General features: G+C 41.5%; 1 protein-coding gene across 1 annotated transcript in view; it reads left to right on the plus strand.

Annotated features, from left to right (window-relative positions):
- The window catches only part of LOC139444723 (uncharacterized), a 31,198-nt gene that overhangs the window by 6,768 nt on the left and 3,898 nt on the right, over positions 1 to 20,532 (plus strand). Inside the window, exons 2-6 of the mRNA XM_071225654.1 lie at positions 848 to 970; positions 10,672 to 10,832; positions 11,608 to 12,411; positions 13,551 to 15,059; positions 16,102 to 16,393. Of these exons, the coding sequence (XP_071081755.1) occupies positions 848 to 970; positions 10,672 to 10,832; positions 11,608 to 12,411; positions 13,551 to 15,059; positions 16,102 to 16,393 (2,889 nt within the window). The remainder of the gene's footprint in view (positions 1 to 847; positions 971 to 10,671; positions 10,833 to 11,607; positions 12,412 to 13,550; positions 15,060 to 16,101; positions 16,394 to 20,532) is intronic.

A 20,532-nucleotide genomic window follows, 5' to 3' on the forward strand; every position in this document is an offset into this window, starting at 1 on the left:
TTATTATTCATAATTATTCATATTTCGATGGAACGCAGTGAGATCAGGTTGGTACATGGGACATTCCTAATCCTGTTTCGACAGGTGTTGGTGCGTCACATGTAGGGCTTTATGGACAAATGAGTGTAAGTTTTCAATAATAGACTTCTTTTGTGAAGACATAAGATTTACGAACGACTGTAAAGAACATTGTGCGATATGCTTTACAGGGAGATACTGTTCTCTAAGACTATTATAAACTCGATCAATCATAAAATAAAACTCACCCTCTAGCAAATGTAAATCACAAAGGGCACAGAAGCATTTCATATGCCTTCCGAGTATACACAGATCGAAACACAATCTTATATGACACAGATCGAAACACAATCTTAAACGACGCAGACCGAAACGCAATCTTATATGACACAGACCGAAACACAATCTTATATGACACAGATCGAAACACAATGTTATACGACGCAGACCGAAACACAATCTTATATGACACAGGCCGAAACACAATCTTATATGACACAGATCGAAACACAATCTTATACGACGCAGACCGAAACACAATCTTATATGACACAGACCGAAACACACGCTCATACTAAACAGACAAAATATATATGTTTGTGGCCATGTGGTCTACAGTTCAAATGTTCACACATTGTTTTATTTACATGGACGTGTAACAAAATATACTCCTACTGGCTTCCTGGGTACATAGACCCACCTAGGTTACAAGTGCGGACATTAATAATTACAATCGATCGTATATAGCATGTTCACTATTATTTCAAAAGGTTGGTCTCGACATAACTGGTGAATGATTTCACTGTAACTGTCATTTCGTCTTTTCCAGACGTGAAGTTGTACGACGACTGTCAGAACCCGTTGTATGTGGTCAGGAACGCTCTTGATGTGCTCAGTCCGTCCCTCACAGGAATCACTAACTGTACCCAGAACGATTCTTCCATCCACCTCGGTAAGTCCTGCAGTGTCTCTCACTGTCTTCTCATGTCTCCCATATCTCTCACAGCCCTCTCATATCTCCCATATCTCTCACAGCCCTCTCATATCTCCCATATCTCTTACAGCCCTCTCATATCTCCCATATCTCTCACTGTCTTCTCATGTCTCCCATATCTCTCACAGCCCTCTCATATCTCCCATATCTCTTACAGCCCTCTCATATCTCCCATATCTCTCACAGCCCTCTCATATCTCACATATCTCTCACAGCCCTCTCATATCTCACATATCTCTCACAGCCCTCTCATATCTCTCACAGTCCTCTCATATCTCCCATATCTCTTACAGCCCTCTCATATCTCCCATATCTCTCACAGTCCTCTCATATCTCCCATATCTCTCACAGCCCTCTCATATCTCCCATATCTCTTACAGCCCGCTCATATCTCCCATATCTCTCACAGCCCTCTCATATCTCCCATATCTCTCACAGCCCTCTCATATCTCACATATCTCTCACAGCCCTCTCATATCTCCCATATCTCTCACAGTCCTCTCATATCTCCCATATCTCTTACAGCCCTCTCATATCTCTCATATATCTTACAGCCCTCTCATATCTCAAATATCTCCCACAGCCCTCTCATATCTCCTATATCTCTTACAGCCCTCTCATATCTCCCATATATCTCACACCCCTCTCATATCTCCCATATCTCTCACAGTCTTCTCATATCTCACATATCTCTTACTGTCCTCTCGTATCTCCAATATCTCTTACAGCCCTCTCATATCTCCCATATCTCTCACAGTCCTCTCATATCTCCCATATCTCTTACAGTCCTCTCATATCTCAAATATCTCTTACTGTCCTCTCATATCTCCCATATCACTTACAGCCCTCTCATATCTCCCATATCTCTCACAGTCCTCTCATATCTCACATATCTCTTACTGTCCTCTCATATCTCCCATATCTCTTACAGCCCTCTCATATCTCCCATATCTCTCACAACCCTCTCATATTTCCCATATCTCTTACTGTCCTCTCGTATCTCCGATATCTCTTACAGCCCTCTCATATCTCACATATCTCTTACAGCCCTCTCATATCCCCCATATCTCTCACAGTCCTCTCATATCTCCCTGGCTCTCACAGTCCTCTCATATCTCACATATCTCTCACAGTCATCTCATATCTCACATATCTCTCACAGTCATCTCATATCTCACACAGTCAAATGAACAGTCAATGAAGACGGACTTAATTCAATTACGTAATCAACTCAAACAGAAAGAGACTGAGTTACTTGAATTGTGAGGAAATGTGAAAGAAACAATTATATCTATTGACAAGAATGTGCGCGTTGTCGATGGAAAAATTGATTGCATGAACACGAGAAACAAACTTTTATATTCGGAGACTGTTACGAAAGGAAGCCCAAATTCCAACAGACCTATTTCCCCACCTATTCAAAGGACCGATTACACGAGTATAGACTCTCGTCAATTCCCAAGCCTCCCATTCAGACCTCAGACTCATGACAATGCAGGCAGTAAAGACCCAAGCTCTGAAGACACTTCCCCCGAGCCGCTCATTGTTAAGCATGATGGCGTCGACAGACAAAAGCAAACTAAACCTGTAAACAATGTAAAGGAGTCAAGAAATGTTACATTCAACAATCAGTGGGAAAAGTCTTTTGCCGGTGTCTATAGAAATAGAAACAAAAGACTGGTCCTAAGCTATGTCAGAGCTGACGAACCATTTGACGTTGTTAAAGACGCTATATGTGACTATGCTAAGAATCGTGATGTAACTATCACAAATGTGAGACTCATGAAACACTTGGAAGGGCGACGCAATCCTACCTTCACCATTCGAATAACTGTCCCACACCAATGTGTAGATATCATCTTGGGTGATGACTGCTTCTGGCCCGAAAACGTTAACTGTCGTGAGTGGCTACCGAATAATGTGTGGTACAATGACGATAAGGCTGAACATTAATAATGTTGATGAACAATTTTAGACTTGCGACATATATACTTGTTCTAATGGCAATCCTTCGCATGATTACGTGGAATGTGCGTGGAGCATTGAATTGCTTAGATGAAATTCGCTCAAAACTAATGAGCTGTGACATTTTCGTTATTACCGAACACTGGCTGGACGACACACGTGAATATCTACTCTATGACTTGGATGATGACTTTAACGTCTATGTTAAATGTCAGCATGACCACTTATCTCAAAGAGGCGCAGGGGGTATAGTCATATTTATTCGTAAAAGTACATGTCGGAGGTCGTCAGCAATTAGTATACCTTCAAGCGAGCATATCATTGGGGTTATACTCTTCATTAATAAATGCCCTATGTATAGGGCTTCGCCTTCCCTCATCTAACGTATTAGATAGTGTATACATAGAAGAATTTAATAATGTACTGGAGATTTATGATAGATGTTCTCATCAAGGGGAGACAGTTCTTCTGGGTGATTTTAATGCAGACCTGCGGCATGGAATTATATTGAAACGCAGAGCGAAATATCTGCAAAGAGTGCTCACTGAACGGAATCTAATCTCTGTCGTACGCCTTGACGATGCCTTTTTTACCTTCACAAGTAAATGTAAAACTATAAGAAGTATGATAGATTATGTGTTCATTAATCTCCAACATGTTAGTAACGTTGTTGGTTATACTTTAGATAGTGGTGTTCAATACTCAGTATCAGACCATTGTCCAATATTCCTATGTCTGAGTACTGATTCCCAGCCACGCCACTATGGCGGTGAACATCTTAACTGGCGTAAAGCTAATGACGTAGACTTTATGTTATACCGATATGAAACTGAAAACTATTTTAGATGTGCTCAGTTTGACGAAACTCAGTACGCATCTCCTCATGAATACATTGAATGTAATCACGACTATATCCTACAAGCGTTACAGGCTGCAGCTAAACTAAGTATACCATCTTCAAAATTCCAATCTCATTTAAAACCATACTGGAAAAAAGATAATTTAAATACGTTGCATCGTACAATGCGACAACGCCGTAGTGAATTGATCTATAATGGTAAATCTCATGATAAAGAGGATGCAAATTACATTGAGTATAGAAGAGCAAAACGCATCTTTAGGAAGCAGCATCGCCGTTCCAAACTGAAAGACGAAAAGTTTCAGGAAATATATGAAGCAGCTGAGGTTGATATAACAGAGTACTTTAGAGTAACCAAGAAATATAAAATAAAGAAGGAACAAACCCAGACGCTTGTGTATAATGAAGAGTCTTGTAATATACAGGAAGGAATTTGTAATCTGTTTTCAAAATATTTCAAGGATTTATCAATGCCAAACATGATATCAATTTTGACTCAGATTTTACTGATTATGTGAATATTCGCATGGAACAGATTGAAAATGACTCGTATAATGACCTAGGGAACAGTGACGTTAGTTCCACGTTGATTTGTCCTTTCTCATCTGATGAGTTATTGGCAACTATAAAACGTCTAAAAAGTGGAAAATCGCCTGGTCCCGATGGCATAGTTAATGAACATATCAAATACTCTGGTAGATCTATTATCCATCACCTTGTTATATTCTATAATAAAATTGTTTCTCATGAATATGTACCTAAAATGTTTAACGTTGGAAAGATTTTACCTATCCATAAAGGCCATGGTAAATGTAAAGACGACCCCACTAACTACAGAGGTATTACCCTCGCTCCAGTATTAAGTAAACTGTTCGAAAGACTTCTGCTGAATAGAATTGAAGAGTGGGCAAACAAATCTAAAGGCTTCCCCCATCCCTTTCAATTTGGATTTAGGAGAGGGGCTGGGGCAGAAACTGCCCTGTTTACATTAATGGAAAGCATAGCTTATTATAACGAAAGACAGTCTCCAGTTTACTGCGCTTTTCTCGACAACGAGAAAGCTTTTGACAGAGTCTGGCTTAATGGTCTTTTCTTCAAACTGTATAACTTTCGTATTAATGGAAAATTATGGCGACTTTTACGCACAATATATACCTCAATGCAGTCATGTGGAAGCATTGGAGGTTTTACCTCAAATGTGTTTCATGTTAAGCAAGGTGTTGGTCAAGGTCGCGTTTTATCGGCATGGTTTTTTACTCTATATATTAACGACTTGTTGTATTCATTTGATGATTTAGGGCGTGGCTTGTGTCTCCCATGGGGTAATACACACGGCATCCTATTAGCAGACGATACTACGCTGTTGAGCGGACTGACGGACTGCAATGTCTACTGAATAATATATACACCTATGCTAATAGATGGCATTTGAAATATAATGCCAGTAAAAGTGCATTTCTACTGTTTGGGAATATCTGTCTGTCAATGTGTCCACATTGGTTCACAAGTACTTCCTAAAAAGGAAAATGTAACTTATGCTGGATTGCTTCTAAGTACATCAAAGAAAACCTTAGAACGTACCCATCTAATATGTGAAAAACTCAGAATGTTAGTCAATATAAATTATAATCATGGACTATACTTTGGTGGCTTAAATCCTATCCCAGCTGTTGGTATATGGGAAAGGGTAATTTTACCATGTGGACTATTTGCTTGTAGTGTATGGGGTAAACTGTCACCGAAGGAATACGAAATGCTTGAAATTATTCAACGTTATTTTTGTAAAAAGATTCAAGGACTGTCTAGACGCACTCCTTCCGTCGTCACCAGAGATTGTCTGGGTTTAATTTTTCTCCAGGCATACATTGATCAACGAGCTCTCTTATTTCTGGGAAGACTATGTAATAGTGACATTAACTTTGCATTTAAAAGACTATTTCAGCACAGACTTGTTCAGTATGAACTCGATACATTTAAAGAAAAAGACGATAAATGTAAAATGTCATCCGTATACCACATGCTTTCACTTGTAAACAAGTATGAACTCAATAATGACATAAACACATATACCATTTATTCTCATTTCCCCTCCAAACATGCATGGGCGAGTCGAGTTAAAGAACAAATAAGCGTATGTGACCGTAACATAATTCATGCAGAGATTCATTCAAGAGAAAACCTAAAACGATACTCTCTTATACGATCACCTAAGGTACACAGACTTTGGTTACTAACAATTGAAAGGCCGGAACACTTCTATGATTTAGCATATTTATTATGCCTTAGCACCTACAGTATACAATCTGATGATTGTTTATGCGGCACATTTGCTTTTGATATCATCAAACATGTGTTTATGTATTGTAAAAAGACTCAACAACAAAGAAATATTCTTGTTGAGTCTATTATTGATTTACTAGATGTGACAACTTTTTCTAGTATCTGGAACGATGATGACGATACCTTTTTGTCCTTTTTACTTGGCGTTTTGCCAACAGAAAGTACTATGGCAATTGAATACAATCTATGGGCGAATATAATGCTTCGTGTATGTAAAACTGTTAAAATGTGGAAAAACCTACTAAGAAACATCAAATTTGATAACGATGTGAAACTGTCTGTACATACAATATATCAGCTGTTATATATATACATTTATATCTCATATCAATGTATCTTCATCAACTGGAGGAAATAAAGATGATCTATCTATCTATCTCCCATATCTCTTACAGTCCTCTCATATCTCCCATATCTCTTACAGCCCTCTCATATCTCCCATATCTCTCACAGCCCTCTCATATCTCCCATATCTCCTACAGCCCTCTCATATCTCACATATCTCTCACAGTCCTCTCATATCTCCCATATCTCTTACAGCCCTCTCATATCTCACATATCTCTCACAGCCCTCTCATATCTCACATATCTCTCACAGTCCTCTCATATCTCACATATCTCTCACAGTCCTCTCATATCTCCCATATCTCTCACAGCCCTCTCATATCTCACATATCTCTCACAGTCCTCTCATATCTCACATATCTCTCACAGTCCTCTCATATCTCATATATCTCTCACTGTCCTCTCATATCTCCTATATCTCTCACAGTCCTCTCATATCTCCCATATCTCTCACAGTCCACTCATATCTGACATATCTCTTACAGCCCTCTCATATCTCCCATATCGCTCACAGCCCTCTCATATCTCTCATATCTCCCATATCTCTTACAGCCCTCTCATATCTCACATATCTCTCACAGCCCTCTCATTTCTCCCATATATCTCACAGCCCTCTCACAGTCCTTTCATATCACCCATATCTCTCACAGCCCTCTCATATCTCCCATATCTCTCACAGTCCTCTCATATCTCCCATATCTCTTACAGCCCTCTCATATCCCCCGTATCTCTCACACTCCTCTCATATCTCACATATTTCTCACATTCCTCTCATATCTCACATATCTCCCACAGCCCTCTCATATCTCACATATCTCCCACAGCCCTCTCACACTCCTCTCATATCTCCCATATCTCTCACAGCCCTCTCATATCTCCCATATCTCTCACAGTCCTCTCATATCTCACATATCTCTCACAGCCCTCTCATATCTCATATATCTCTCACTGTCCTCTCATATCTCCTATATCTCTCACAGTCCTCTCATATCTCCCATATCTCTCACAGTCCTCTCATATCTCCCATATCTCTCACAGTCCTCTCATATCTCATATATCTCTCACTGTCCTCTGATTATCTCCTATATCTCTCACAGTCCTCTCATATCTCCCATATCTCTCACAGCCCTCTCATATCTCACATATCTTTCACAGTCCTCTCATATCTCACATATCTCTCACAGTCCTCTCATATCTCATATATCTCTCACTGTCCACTCATATCTCCTATATCTCTCACAGTCCTCTCATATCTCACATATCTCTCACAGTCCTCTCATATCTCACATATCTCTTACAGCCCTCTCATATCTCCCATATCTCTCACAGTCCTCTCATATCTCACATATCTCTCACAGTCCTCTCATATCTCATATATCTCTCACTGTCCTCTCATATCTCCTATATCTCTCACAGTCCTCTCATATCTCCCATATCTCTCACAGTCCACTCATATCTGACATATCTCTTACAGCCCTCTCATATCTCCCATATCTCTCACAGCCCTCTCATATCTCCCATATCTCTCACGGCCCTCTCATATCACCCATATCTCTCACAGCCCTCTCATATCTCCCATATCTCTCACAGTCCTCTCATATCTCACATATCTCTCACAGTCCTCTCATATCTCCCATATCTCTTACAGCCCTCTCATATCTCCCATATCTCTGACACTCCTCTCATATCTCACATATTTCTCACAGTCCTCTCATATCTCACATATCTCCCACAGCCCTCTCATATCTCACATATCTCCCACAGCCCTCTCACACTCCTCTCATATCTCCCATATCTCTCACAGCCCTCTCATATCTCCCATATCTCTCACAGTCCTCTCATATCTCACATATCTCTCACAGCCCTCTCATATCTCATACATCTCTCACTGTCCTCTCATATCTCCTATATCTCTCACAGTCCTCTCATATCTCCCATATCTCTCACAGTCCTCTCATATCTCCCATATCTCTCACAGCCCTCTCATATCTCACATATCTCTCACAGTCCTCTCATATCTCACATATCTCTGACAGTCCTCTTATATCTCATATATCTCTCACTGTCCTCTCATATCTCCTATATCTCTCACAGCCCTCTCATATCTCCCATATCTCTCACAGTCCAATCATATCTGACATATCTCTTACAGCCCTCTCATATCTCCCATATCTCTCACAGCCCTCTCATATCTCACATATCTCCCACAGCCCTCTCATATCTCACATATCTCTCACAGCCCTCTCATATCTCCCATATGTCTCACAGCCCTCTCACGGCCCTCTCATATCACCCATATCTCTCACAGCCCTCTCATATCTCCCATATCTCTCACAGTCCTCTCATATCTCCCATATCTCTCACAGTCCTCTCATATCTCTCATATCTCTCACAGCCCTCTCATATCTCCCATATCTCTCACACTCCTCTCATATCTCACATATTTCTCACAGTCCTCTCATATCTCACATATCTCCCACAGCCCTCTCATATCTCACATATCTCCCACAGCCCTCTCACACTCCTCTCATATCTCCCATATCTCTCACAGCCCTCTCATATCTCCCATATCTCTCACAGCCCTCTCATATCTCCCATATATCTTACTGTCCTCTCGTATCTCAAATATCTCTCACTGTCCTGTCATATCTCACGCAGACCTCTCACTTCTCTGACTGCTCTCATATCATTACAAACATAAAGATTTACTGTAAAATAATTCTCAGTTGCACGGATGTGGGTCGAATCATATTACACAGTGCGTTAAGGTAAAGTTGTGATGAAAATTCAATGAAAATCAGGAATGGTAAGCATCTCCTTGTCTAGCACCTGCGACAGCAGGCGCCACTCACAAAAGTCTCACAAGAGAAGGGCCAGTGAGTACAGAGGTTTGACATCAGGACGAGTGATTGTAGACAAGTGGTGGTGGTACACAGGTGGTGGTTGTAGACAAGTGATGATCGAAGACAAGTGATGATTTAGACAAATGGTGATTGTAGACAAGTGGTGATGGTACTCAGGTGGTGATTGTAGACAAGTGGTGACTGTAGACAAGTGAAGATTGTAGACAAGTGATGATTGCAGACAAATGGTGATTATAGAGAAGTGGTGATTTTAAACAAATGGTGATTGTAGACACGTAATGATTGTTGACAGATGATGATTGTAGACAAGTGATGATTGTAGACAAGTGATGATCGAAGAGAAGTGGTGATTGTAGACAGGTGGTGATTGTAGACAAGTGATGATTGTAGACAAGTGGTGATTGTAGACAAGTGATGATTGTAGACAAGTGATGATTGTGGACAAGTAGTGATTGTAGACAAGTAATGGTTGTAGACAAATTGTGATTGTAGGGAAGTGGTGATTGTAAACAAATGGTGATTGTAGACACGTAATGATTGTTGACAGATGATGATTGTAGACAAGTGATGATTGTAGACAAATGATGATTGTAGACAAGTGGAAATTGTAGACAAATGATGATGATGATACACAGGGTATGATTGTGGACAAGTGATGACAGTAGACAAGTGGTGATTGTAGACAAGTGATTGTTGTAGAGAAGTGATGATTGTAGACAAGTAATGATTGTAGACAGGAGATGATTGTAGACAAGTAATGATTGTAGACAAATGATGATGGTACACAGGTGGTGATTGTAGAGAAGTGGTGATTGTAGACAGGTGATGATTGTAGACAAGTGAAGATTGTAGACAAGTGATGATTGTAGACAAATGGTGATTGTAGACAAATGGTGATTGCAGACAAGTAATGGTTGTAGACAAATGATGATGGTACACGGGTGGTGATTGTAGAGAAGTGGTGATTGTAGACAGGTGATGATTGTAGACAAGTGATGATTGTAGACAAATGGCGATTGTAGAGAAGAGGTGATTGTAGACAAGTGATGATTGTAGACAAGTGGTGATTGTAGAGAAGTGGTGATTGTAGACAAGTGATGATCGTAGGCAAGTGATGATTGTAGACAAGTGATGATTGTAGACAAGTGATGATTGTAGAGAAGTGGTGATTGTAGACAAGTGATGATCGTAGGCAAGTTGTGATTGAAGACGCCTCATAATCCAACTTGCCCCAACTTATATCACTCTACAGCTTGTGCAGCTTAAGATAAACATTGCTTTGGCAGGAATCATTGGTCCCTCCAGAAGTGCGACGGCGCTAGAGGCAGCCAAGATTCTGAGTGACTCCGGGATACCAATGATCAGTCCGTCCGCAACAGCAGCTGATCTCAGTCTCAACTACACCAACTTCTACCGCACAGCACTACCGGACACAGTGCAAATCAGAGTGAGTACACACCAAAGACAGGGCAGATTTGTACGAGATTGTATAAGATTGTACGAGATTGTACGAGATTGTATGAGATATGAGATACACACACTACCAATTACGCTGCCGATCAGAGAACACACTCCTCCATATAATATGCATGAGACGTGTATGTCCTCTGACAGACATTACTTAGAAGTTGACGGGTGGCAAAGTAGACACAATTTATGGATACCAACTTCTTTAATACTGTAAAGGCAACATTTCGGTATAGATCCATATACCGTTGTCAAGCAAGCCTGAATGAGGAACATTGTACAGAATAAATATAGTAGGTGGGGATTTAACAGTAGAGGATTAACAGTAACAACAATTGCATACATGAGTGGGATACCATGAGTAAGTGTTGACAACAGAAGGATAATACTGTCACAACACGATGGACAGAGAACACATAGGTGTATGCCAATGGGACATGAAGCCAATAAACAGGATAAGTTGGCATAGGTGTGGTGATTATTGCTTAATGAGTTCATATGAGGCGGAAGGGATGAAATAGCCTTGATCTCTGTTGATTGATGGCTTGTGGCGGCGAATGTGGACTACTTTTGTTAATATTCTTTTAGTGAAGTCATGGATGTTGTTTTGGACGTTTTCCCAGTTGATGGTGTGATTTGGGCAGTTGCTGAAATGGTCCGAGATGGCTTGATTTGATGTTGAGGTTTTGTGCTCTTTGGTTCTGGTGTTGATTGATTTGATCCTCATTCATTGTTTGTTCTTGTGTTGTTCTCAGCCCATGTTGGACATTCTGAAGAGGTTGGACTGGACGTACGTAGTGGTGGTCCACAGTGGCGACATCTATGGCCGTGCAGCGGCCGCCATGCTGAAGGTTGAGGGAAGAAAGAATGGGATTTGTTTCACGAAGTCTGTGGAGGTTCCTAGCATTGTGGACCGGTCGGATCTGTTCGCCGAGTTGCGGCAAGTGAAGGAGGCAACAGAAGACAAGCATCTGGCAGTGGTGTACTTCGGCTCCCGAGACGTGGCCAAGGACATCATGAAGTACTACGCAGACTCCACGTTGACAGGTTTCTACTGGCTGATGTCTGACTCTGTAGGAAGAGTGTATGATATTTTCAAGGACAGTGATAGAGTGGCGATAGGAACGTTAACCCTGTCGCCATCGCCAGTTGCGTTTGAAGAGTTAAACGTCTTCTGGTCCAGTATTAAAAATTCCACTCGCTTGTTCATGGAGTACGGGCGCCAAGCCAACAGTGACGAGTTATTTGCGACCCAGTCCGACTACGTGGCGGCCACTGTTGACGCTACATACGCATATGCCGTTGCTTTGAAGAACGCCATATCCGATCTGTGTGTGAGCCCCGCCGAGCATCTGTGTGTACAAAAACTCAGGGACAATCAGCTTGCACGCTACGTGAAGAACGTTAATGTCAACTTCACAGCCATGGGGGACTCCTTTGTCCCGCCCGAGTATGTGGCCCAACGACGTCACTTCTCTTTCAAAAACGACTCAGGCGACGTCGTCCGAGGGCCCGAGACTGTTCTGTATTACGTCAATGCTGTAACGGCGGGCAATCAGGTAACATGGTCCATTCATACTCAATAAGGTTATGTATCAAGGCTGTGACTGTGTACTCAATAATGTATCACAGTAACATGATGTATTCAATATCTCTATTTGGAATAACCTCACGAACCATCACATAATGTACATGCATGTATCAAGATTGTAACCTCTGTATGTGGAATAACCTCATGAACCATCACATAATGTACACGCATGTATCAATATTGTAATCCCTGTATGTGGAATAACCTCATGAACCATCACATAATGTACATGCATGTATCAATATTGTAATCCATGTATGTAGAATAACCTCACGAACCATCACTTAATGTACAGGCATGTATCAATATTGTAGCCCTGCATGTAGAATAACCTCATGAACCACCACTTAATACACACTCATGGGTCAAGTTTGTAGCCCCTGTATGTAGAATAACCTCATGAACCATCACTTAATGTACACGCGTGTATCAAGATTGTAACCACTGTATGTAGAATAACCTCACGAACCATCACTTAATGTACACTCATGCAACGAAATGAAATCAATAGCGTTGTGATGAAGCAGCAACATTTTCATTTTGCTTTGTGATACATTGTAATAATAGCTGCATATGATACAGGTAAATGGCGTAACAAAAGCTGCATGTATATGGCATGGTGATATGACGTAATAATAGCTGCATATTAACGCTGTAATATGACGTAATAATAGCCGCATATGGCATTGTGATAGGATGTAGAAAAATAACTGCATATGGCATTGTGTTATGACGTAGTAATAGCTGTATATGGCATTGTGACAAAACGTAATACTAACTGTATATGGCATCGTGATATGACGTAATAATACCTTTATATGGCATTGTGATATCACGTAATAATAGTTGCATGTGGCATTGCGATATGACGTAGTAATAGTTGCATATGCATATGCAGTTATTATTTGGTCATGTCACAATGTCATATGAAGCTAGTATTACATCATGTCACAATGTCATATACAGCTATTATTACGTCATTTTACAAAGCCATATACAGTTAGTATTACGTCATGTCACAATGCCGGCGTAGTGATATGACGTAATAATGGCTGCAAATGTCATTGTGATATGGCGTAACAATAGCTTCGTGATTGCATTTTTCAGTTTGCAAGCGTCGGACACTATTCCTCCAGCGGTTTGGAATTTAACGTCACATCTATTGTAATGAACGACGGAGATAGAGTTATGACAGGCCCCTCTCTGCCGAGATCCACCTGCAAGGGTTACTGCAAGGAATGTGTGGAGTTTGGCAACATACCAATGGTCTTTGTCAAGGGAGACATCTATTTGGTGGGAATATTTTCAATTCACTCTTCAGACCCTGTTAACCCCTTCGAGTGCAACCAATTCCGGGGTGTCTCCAGTGATACCATTGCTCTTGAAGCGTTCCTGTATTCTGTTAAAGAGATGGGCAAAAAAACAGGGCTTAATTTTGGTGCCGTTGCCTTTGACGACTGCTACAGTTCCGTCCGACTGACCAGCATTATATCCGAGTATTTCTCCTCCATTGAAAGACCGTCACAGATCTTTGGGCACCTGGTCCCTCTCAACAAGACGGTGGCAGTGATTGGCTCCCTGTCCAGTGACTCCACCATTCCTCTGGCTAGATTCTTCAATGGCCTCAACATCCCGGTGCTGTCCTATGCAGCCTCCAGCCCTGACCTGGATGACAGAGTCAACTTCCCCAGCTTCCTCCGCACGGTCCCTAGTGATGTTCAGCAGGCAAAGGCCATGGTTCAGGTCATCACGGACATGGGCTGGGAGTATGTCAGCTTGCTGTACGTCAGCAACAACTACGGCACAAAAGGAATGCTAGCATTCCAGAAATACGCCCTCACGGCGGGGATATGCGTCTCCCAGCCGAAAAATATCAGTGAGAGTTCAAGCAGTGGGGGGGATCGGGAACTTTTGGACGTGTTAGATGAACTCTTATTAGAAAATGCCAAGGTTGTTGTGTTCTTTGGTATTGACACTCGTTTCAAAGACTTCATGAAGGCGGTCAATGACAGAGAACAATACGGAAAATTTGTTGTCGTTGCCAGCGAAGACTGGGGAAACAAACAAAGTATTCTGGAAAGTGGCGAGAGGGCAACGCGCGGAGCGATCACGCTGAAGATAGAGCAGATGCTGGAACCACCTTTCTCTGGCTTCTCCGGGTCTCTGCTGTCCAAAACCCCCGGGAACAACCTCATCAACCCCTGGTTCCCGGAGTTCTGGCAGAGCAAGTTCAGCTGCAACATCCGCGGTGGATTCAACAACATCAACCAAAGAGAGTGTTCCGAAAGTCTGAGTTTGACAAGTGAGAATATGAAAAATCACCTCAACAACCAGCGCGTGAAGCACGTGCAGTATGCCACCTATGCGGCGGGGAAGGGTGTGAGCGAGGTCAAGGCCACGCTGTGCAGGGACTACGGGGATGCGTTTCCATGTCGCTTCTACTACGACTCGCAATATAGCAGCAGAGTTTGGGAGACGATCAGAGAAGTGAAAAATCCACAGTCAGCATTGCAGCCGTTGTTTGACGAAGATGGGAACGGCGCCATCGGATTCACCATCTACAACGTACAAGTTGATTCCAGTGGACAGACAGACAGTGGACATACATATGTTGAGGTAGCTATATGTTGTACGGTGTTGATAGTGGACAGACATAAGTTGTTTTATTTGTTTCTTGTTTAACGCCACACTCAGCAATATTCCAGCTATATCACTGCGATCTGTAAATAATCTAGTCTGGACCATATAATCCAGTGATTGACATCATGAGTGTCGATCCACGCAATTGGGATACGATGACATGCATCAACCAAGTCAGCGAGCCTGACCACCCGATCCCGTCAGTCGCCTCTTACGACAAGCATAGTCGCCTTTAACGACAAAGGTTGTATAGCAAGTGTGTTCATAGCAAAAACAGAGAGGTGTAAGCTTGATGAGATGTGGTGTTCAAAAGGACACAACTCTGTTTTGGAAGTTAGTATGAAAAGAAAAAAATCCAGCTCAATAAAAGTAGAAAAGTATAATGTTTATATGTGTATAATTCACAAGCTGGCTCTGTGAAAGCCGTATGTTATAATGTGTGTATACTTCAAAAGATGGCTCTATGAAAGTCGTATGTTATAATGTGTGCATACCTCACAAGCTGGTTCTGCGAAAGTCGTATGTTATAATGTCTGTATACTTCACATTCTGGCTCTATGAAAGTCGTATGGTATAATGTGTGTATACTTCAAAGGTCGGCTCTATGAAAGTCGTATGTTATAATGTGTGTATACTTCACATGCCGGCTCTATGAAAGTCGTATGTTATAATGTGTGTATACTTCACAAGCTGGCTCTATGAAAGTCGTATGTTATAATGTGTGTATACTTCACATACTGGCTCTATGAAAGTCGTATGTTATAATGTGTGTATACTTCACATGCTGGCTCTATGAAAGTCGTATGTTATAATGTGTGTATACTTCACAAGCCGGCTCTATGAAAGTCGTATGTTATAATGTGTGTATACTTCACATTCTGGCTCTATGAAAGTCGTATGGTATAATGTGTGTATACTTCACATGCTGGCTCTATGAAAGTCGTATGTTATAATGTGTGTATACTTCACAGGTCGGCTCTATGAAAGTCGTATGTTATAATGTGTGTAAACTTCACAGGTCGGTACCTATGGAGGGAGTGGGCTGCAACTGGACAAAGAAAAGATCAGGTTCTATGACCACCTGGGCTACCCGACGGACATCAGCGCCAAATGCGGGACTGGGAGTAGATGCTCAGCGTGTGTGCGACAAACTACTTCCGCGCCAACGCTGGTGACGTCATCAGCAACTGGTCCGGACGTCAGTTTTAGTGTGGCGGACATAATCATCATCACCATTTTTGCCTTGTTTCTGATCCTCCTTCTGATAGCCCTGCTGATTGCCTACAGATATGTCAGGGTCAAGGTCAACGGTAAGCATTGCCTACAAGTGTCACAGTCTGAATGAGTGAGCGAGTTTTATGACAAATTTTACACGTCAGTGACAAACAATGAGGGCCGATGCAATTCCTTGTTTTGACTTGTACCATGTTCCCTGTTTAAGGTGTACAATTGACTTGCCTTTGCATGTATTTTTATCGGATGCCACCGTCGGGGAAAGATGTCTTCATCTTTTTGCGAACACCTGGTGTCATCACGTTTTGATAGTGATTCAAAAACACATGCTCTCGATGCAGTCGGAATTGTACAATGTATGAATATTGAAAGGGTTTTGTCGCTTTTATTTACTGACTTCTTAGGTTTATATATTGTGTGTCTTGACTCGTGTGTTATATGTACTTTGTGTCTTGATTGAAAAAGTTCAACGCAGAGTTGGGCTTCGACAGTATTTCAGTAATATCACGGTGTGTCAGCTGGATGTGTCAGGAAAAACCGATGTGTCTTTACTGAAGTATTTTATATGGTGTCTGTCTTGACTGTGTTCTATAAAGTATGTGTCTTGTCTCAGTGTTCTATTTAGTGTGTGTCTTGTCTGATGTGTTCTACATGGTGTGTGTCTTGTCTCATGTGTTCTATATAGTGTGTCTTGTCTCGTGTGTTCTATATAGTGCTTATCTTGTCTCAGTGTTCTACATAGTCGGTGTCTTGTCTCATGTGATCTGTACTGTACGTGTCTTGTCTCATGTGTTTCATATAGCGTGTGTCTTGTCACTTGTGTTCCATATACTGCGTGTCTTGTCTCATGTGTTCCATATGCTGCGTGTCTTGTCTCATGTGTTTCATATAGCGTGTGTCTTGTCTCATGTGTTTCATATAGCGTATGTCTTGTCTCATGTGTTTCATATAGCGTGTGTCTTGTCTCATGTGTTCTATATACTGCGTGTCTTGTCTCATGTGTTTCATATAGTGTGTGTCTTGTCTCATGTGTTTCATATAGCGTATGTCTTGTCTCATGTGTTTCATATAGCGTGTGTCTTGTCTCATGTGATCTACATAGCGCGTGTCTTGTCACTTGTGTTCCATATACTGCGTGTCTTGTCTCATGTGTTCCATATACTGCGTGTCTTGTCCCATGTGTTCTATGTAGTGCGTGTCTTGTCCCATGTGTTCTATATACTGCGTGTCTTGTCTCATGTGTTCCATATGCTGCGTGTCTTGTCTCATGTGTTTCATATAGCGTGTGTCTTGTCTCATGTGTTTCATATAGCGTATGTCTTGTCTCATGTGTTTCATATAGCGTGTGTCTTGTCTCATGTGATCTACATAGCGCGTGTCTTGTCACTTGTGTTCCATATACTGCGTGTCTTGTCTCATGTGTTCCATATACTGCGTGTCTTGTCTCATGTGTTCTATATAGTGCGTGTCTTGTCTCATGTGTTCTATATACTGCGTGTCTTGTCTCATGTGTTCTATATAGTGCGTGTCTTGTCCCATGTGTTCTATATACTGCGTGTCTTGTCTCATGTGTTCCATATACTGCGTGTCTTGTCTCATGTGTTCCATATACTGCGTGTCTTGTCTCATGTGTTCTATATAGTGCGTGTCTTGTCTCATGTGTTCCATATACTGCGTGTCTTGTCTCATGTGTTCCATATACTGCGTGTCTTGTCCCATGTGTTCTATATACTGCGTGTCTTGTCTCATGTGTTCCATATACTGCGTGTCTTGTCTCATGTGTTCCATATACTGCGTGTCTTGTCTCATGTGTTCTATATAGTGCGTGTCTTGTCTCATGTGTTCTATATACTGCGTGTCTTGTCTCATGTGTTCTATATAGTGCGTGTCTTGTCACTTGTGTTCCATATAGTGCGTGTCTTGTCTCATGTGTTCCATATACTGCGTGTCTTGTCTCATGTGTTCCATATACTGCGTGTCTTGTCTCATGTGTTCTATATAGTGTGTGTCTTGTCTCATGTGTTCTATATAGTGTGTGTCTTGTCTCATGTGTTCTATATACTGCGTGTCTTGTCTCATGTGTTCTATATAGTGCGTGTCTTGTCTCATGTGTTCTATATACTGCGTGTCTTGTCTCATGTGTTCTATATAGTGTGTGTCTTGTCTCATGTGTTCTATATAGTGCGTGTCTTGTCTCATGTGTTCTATATAGTGCGTGTCTTGTCTCATGTGTTCTATATAGTGCGTGTCTTGTCTCATGTGTTCTATATAGTGCGTGTCTTGTCTCATGTGTTCCATATACTGCGTGTCTTGTCTCATGTGTTCTATGTAGTGCGTGTCTTGTCTCATGTGTTCCATATACTGCGTGTCTTGTCTCATGTGTTCCATATACTGCGTGTCTTGTCTCATGTGTTCCATATACTGCGTGTCTTGTCTCATGTGTTCTATATAGTGCGTGTCTTGTCTCATGTGTTCTATGTAGTGCGTGTCTTGTCTCATGTGTTCTATATAGTACGTGTCTTGTCTCATGTGTTCTATATAGTGCGTGTCTTGTCTCATGTGTTCTATATAGTGCGTGTCTTGTCTCATGTGTTCCATATACTGCGTGTCTTGTCTCATGTGTTCCATATACTGCGTCTCTTGTCTCATGTGTTCTATATAGTGCGTCTCTTGTCTCATGTGTTCTATATAGTGCGTCTCTTGTCCCATGTGTTCTATATAGTGCGTGTCTTGTCTCATGTGTTCTATGTAGTGCGTGTCTTGTCTCATGTGTTCTATGTAGTGCGTGTCTTGTCTCATGTGTTCCATATACTGCGTGTCTTGTCTCATGTGTTCTATATAGTGCGTGTCTTGTCTCATGTGTTCTATATAGTGCGTGTCTTGTCTCATGTGTTCCATATACTGCGTGTCTTGTCTCATGTGTTCCATATACTGCGTCTCTTGTCTCATGTGTTCTATATAGTGCGTCTCTTGTCTCATGTGTTCTATATAGTGCGTCTCTTGTCCCATGTGTTCTATATAGTGCGTGTCTTGTCTCATGTGTTCTATGTAGTGCGTGTCTTGTCTCATGTGTTCTATGTAGTGCGTGTCTTGTCTCATGTGTTCCATATACTGCGTGTCTTGTCTCATGTGTTCCATATACTGCGTGTCTTGTCTCATGTGTTCCATATACTGCGTGTCTTGTCTCATGTGTTCCATATACTGCGTGTCTTGTCTCATGTGTTCTATATAGTGCGTGTCTTGTCTCATGTGTTCTATGTAGTGCGTGTCTTGTCTCATGTGTTCCATATACTGCGTGTCTTGTCTCATGTGTTCCATATACTGCGTGTCTTGTCTCATGTGTTCTATGTAGTGCGTGTCTTGTCTCATGTGTTCCATATACTGCGTGTCTTGTCTCATGTGTTCTATGTAGTGCGTGTCTTGTCTCATGTGTTCTATATAGTGCGTGTCTTGTCTCATGTGTTCTATATACTGCGTGTCTTGTCTCATGTGTTCCATATACTGCGTGTCTTGTCTCATGTGTTCTATATAGTGTGTGTCTTGTCTCATGTGTTCCATATACTGCGTGTCTTGTCTCATGTGTTCTATATAGTGTGTGTCTTGTCTCATGTGTTCTATATACTGCGTGTCTTGTCTCATGTGTTTCATATAGCGTGTGTCTTGTCTCATGTGTTTCATATAGCGTATGTCTTGTCTCATGTGTTTCATATAGCGTGTGTCTTGTCTCATGTGATCTACATAGCGCGTGTCTTGTCACTTGTGTTCCATATACTGCGTGTCTTGTCTCATGTGTTCCATATACTGCGTGTCTTGTCTCATGTGTTCTATGTAGTGCGTGTCTTGTCTCATGTGTTCTATATAGTGCGTGTCTTGTCTCATGTGTTCTATGTAGTGCGTGTCTTGACTCATGTGTTCCATATACTGCGTGTCTTGTCTCATGTGTTCTATGTAGTGCGTGTCTTGTCTCATGTGTTCCATATACTGCGTGTCTTGTCTCATGTGTTCTATATAGTGCGTGTCTTGTCCCATGTGTTCTATATAGTGCGTGTCTTGTTTCGTGTGTTCTACAAAGTGTGTCTTGTCTAGTTATCCATATAGTGTGTGTCTTATCTCATGTGATCTATGTAGTGAGTGTTCTGTCTCGTGTGTTCTACATAGTGTGTCTTGTCTTATCTCATGTGTTCTACATAGTGGGTGTGTCTTGTGTCATGTGATC

Source organism: Haliotis cracherodii, unplaced genomic scaffold, assembly GCF_022045235.1.
Source record: "Haliotis cracherodii isolate W230 unplaced genomic scaffold, xgHalCrac1.p SCAF_6, whole genome shotgun sequence".
NCBI classification, from domain to species: Eukaryota; Metazoa; Mollusca; class Gastropoda; order Lepetellida; family Haliotidae; genus Haliotis; species Haliotis cracherodii.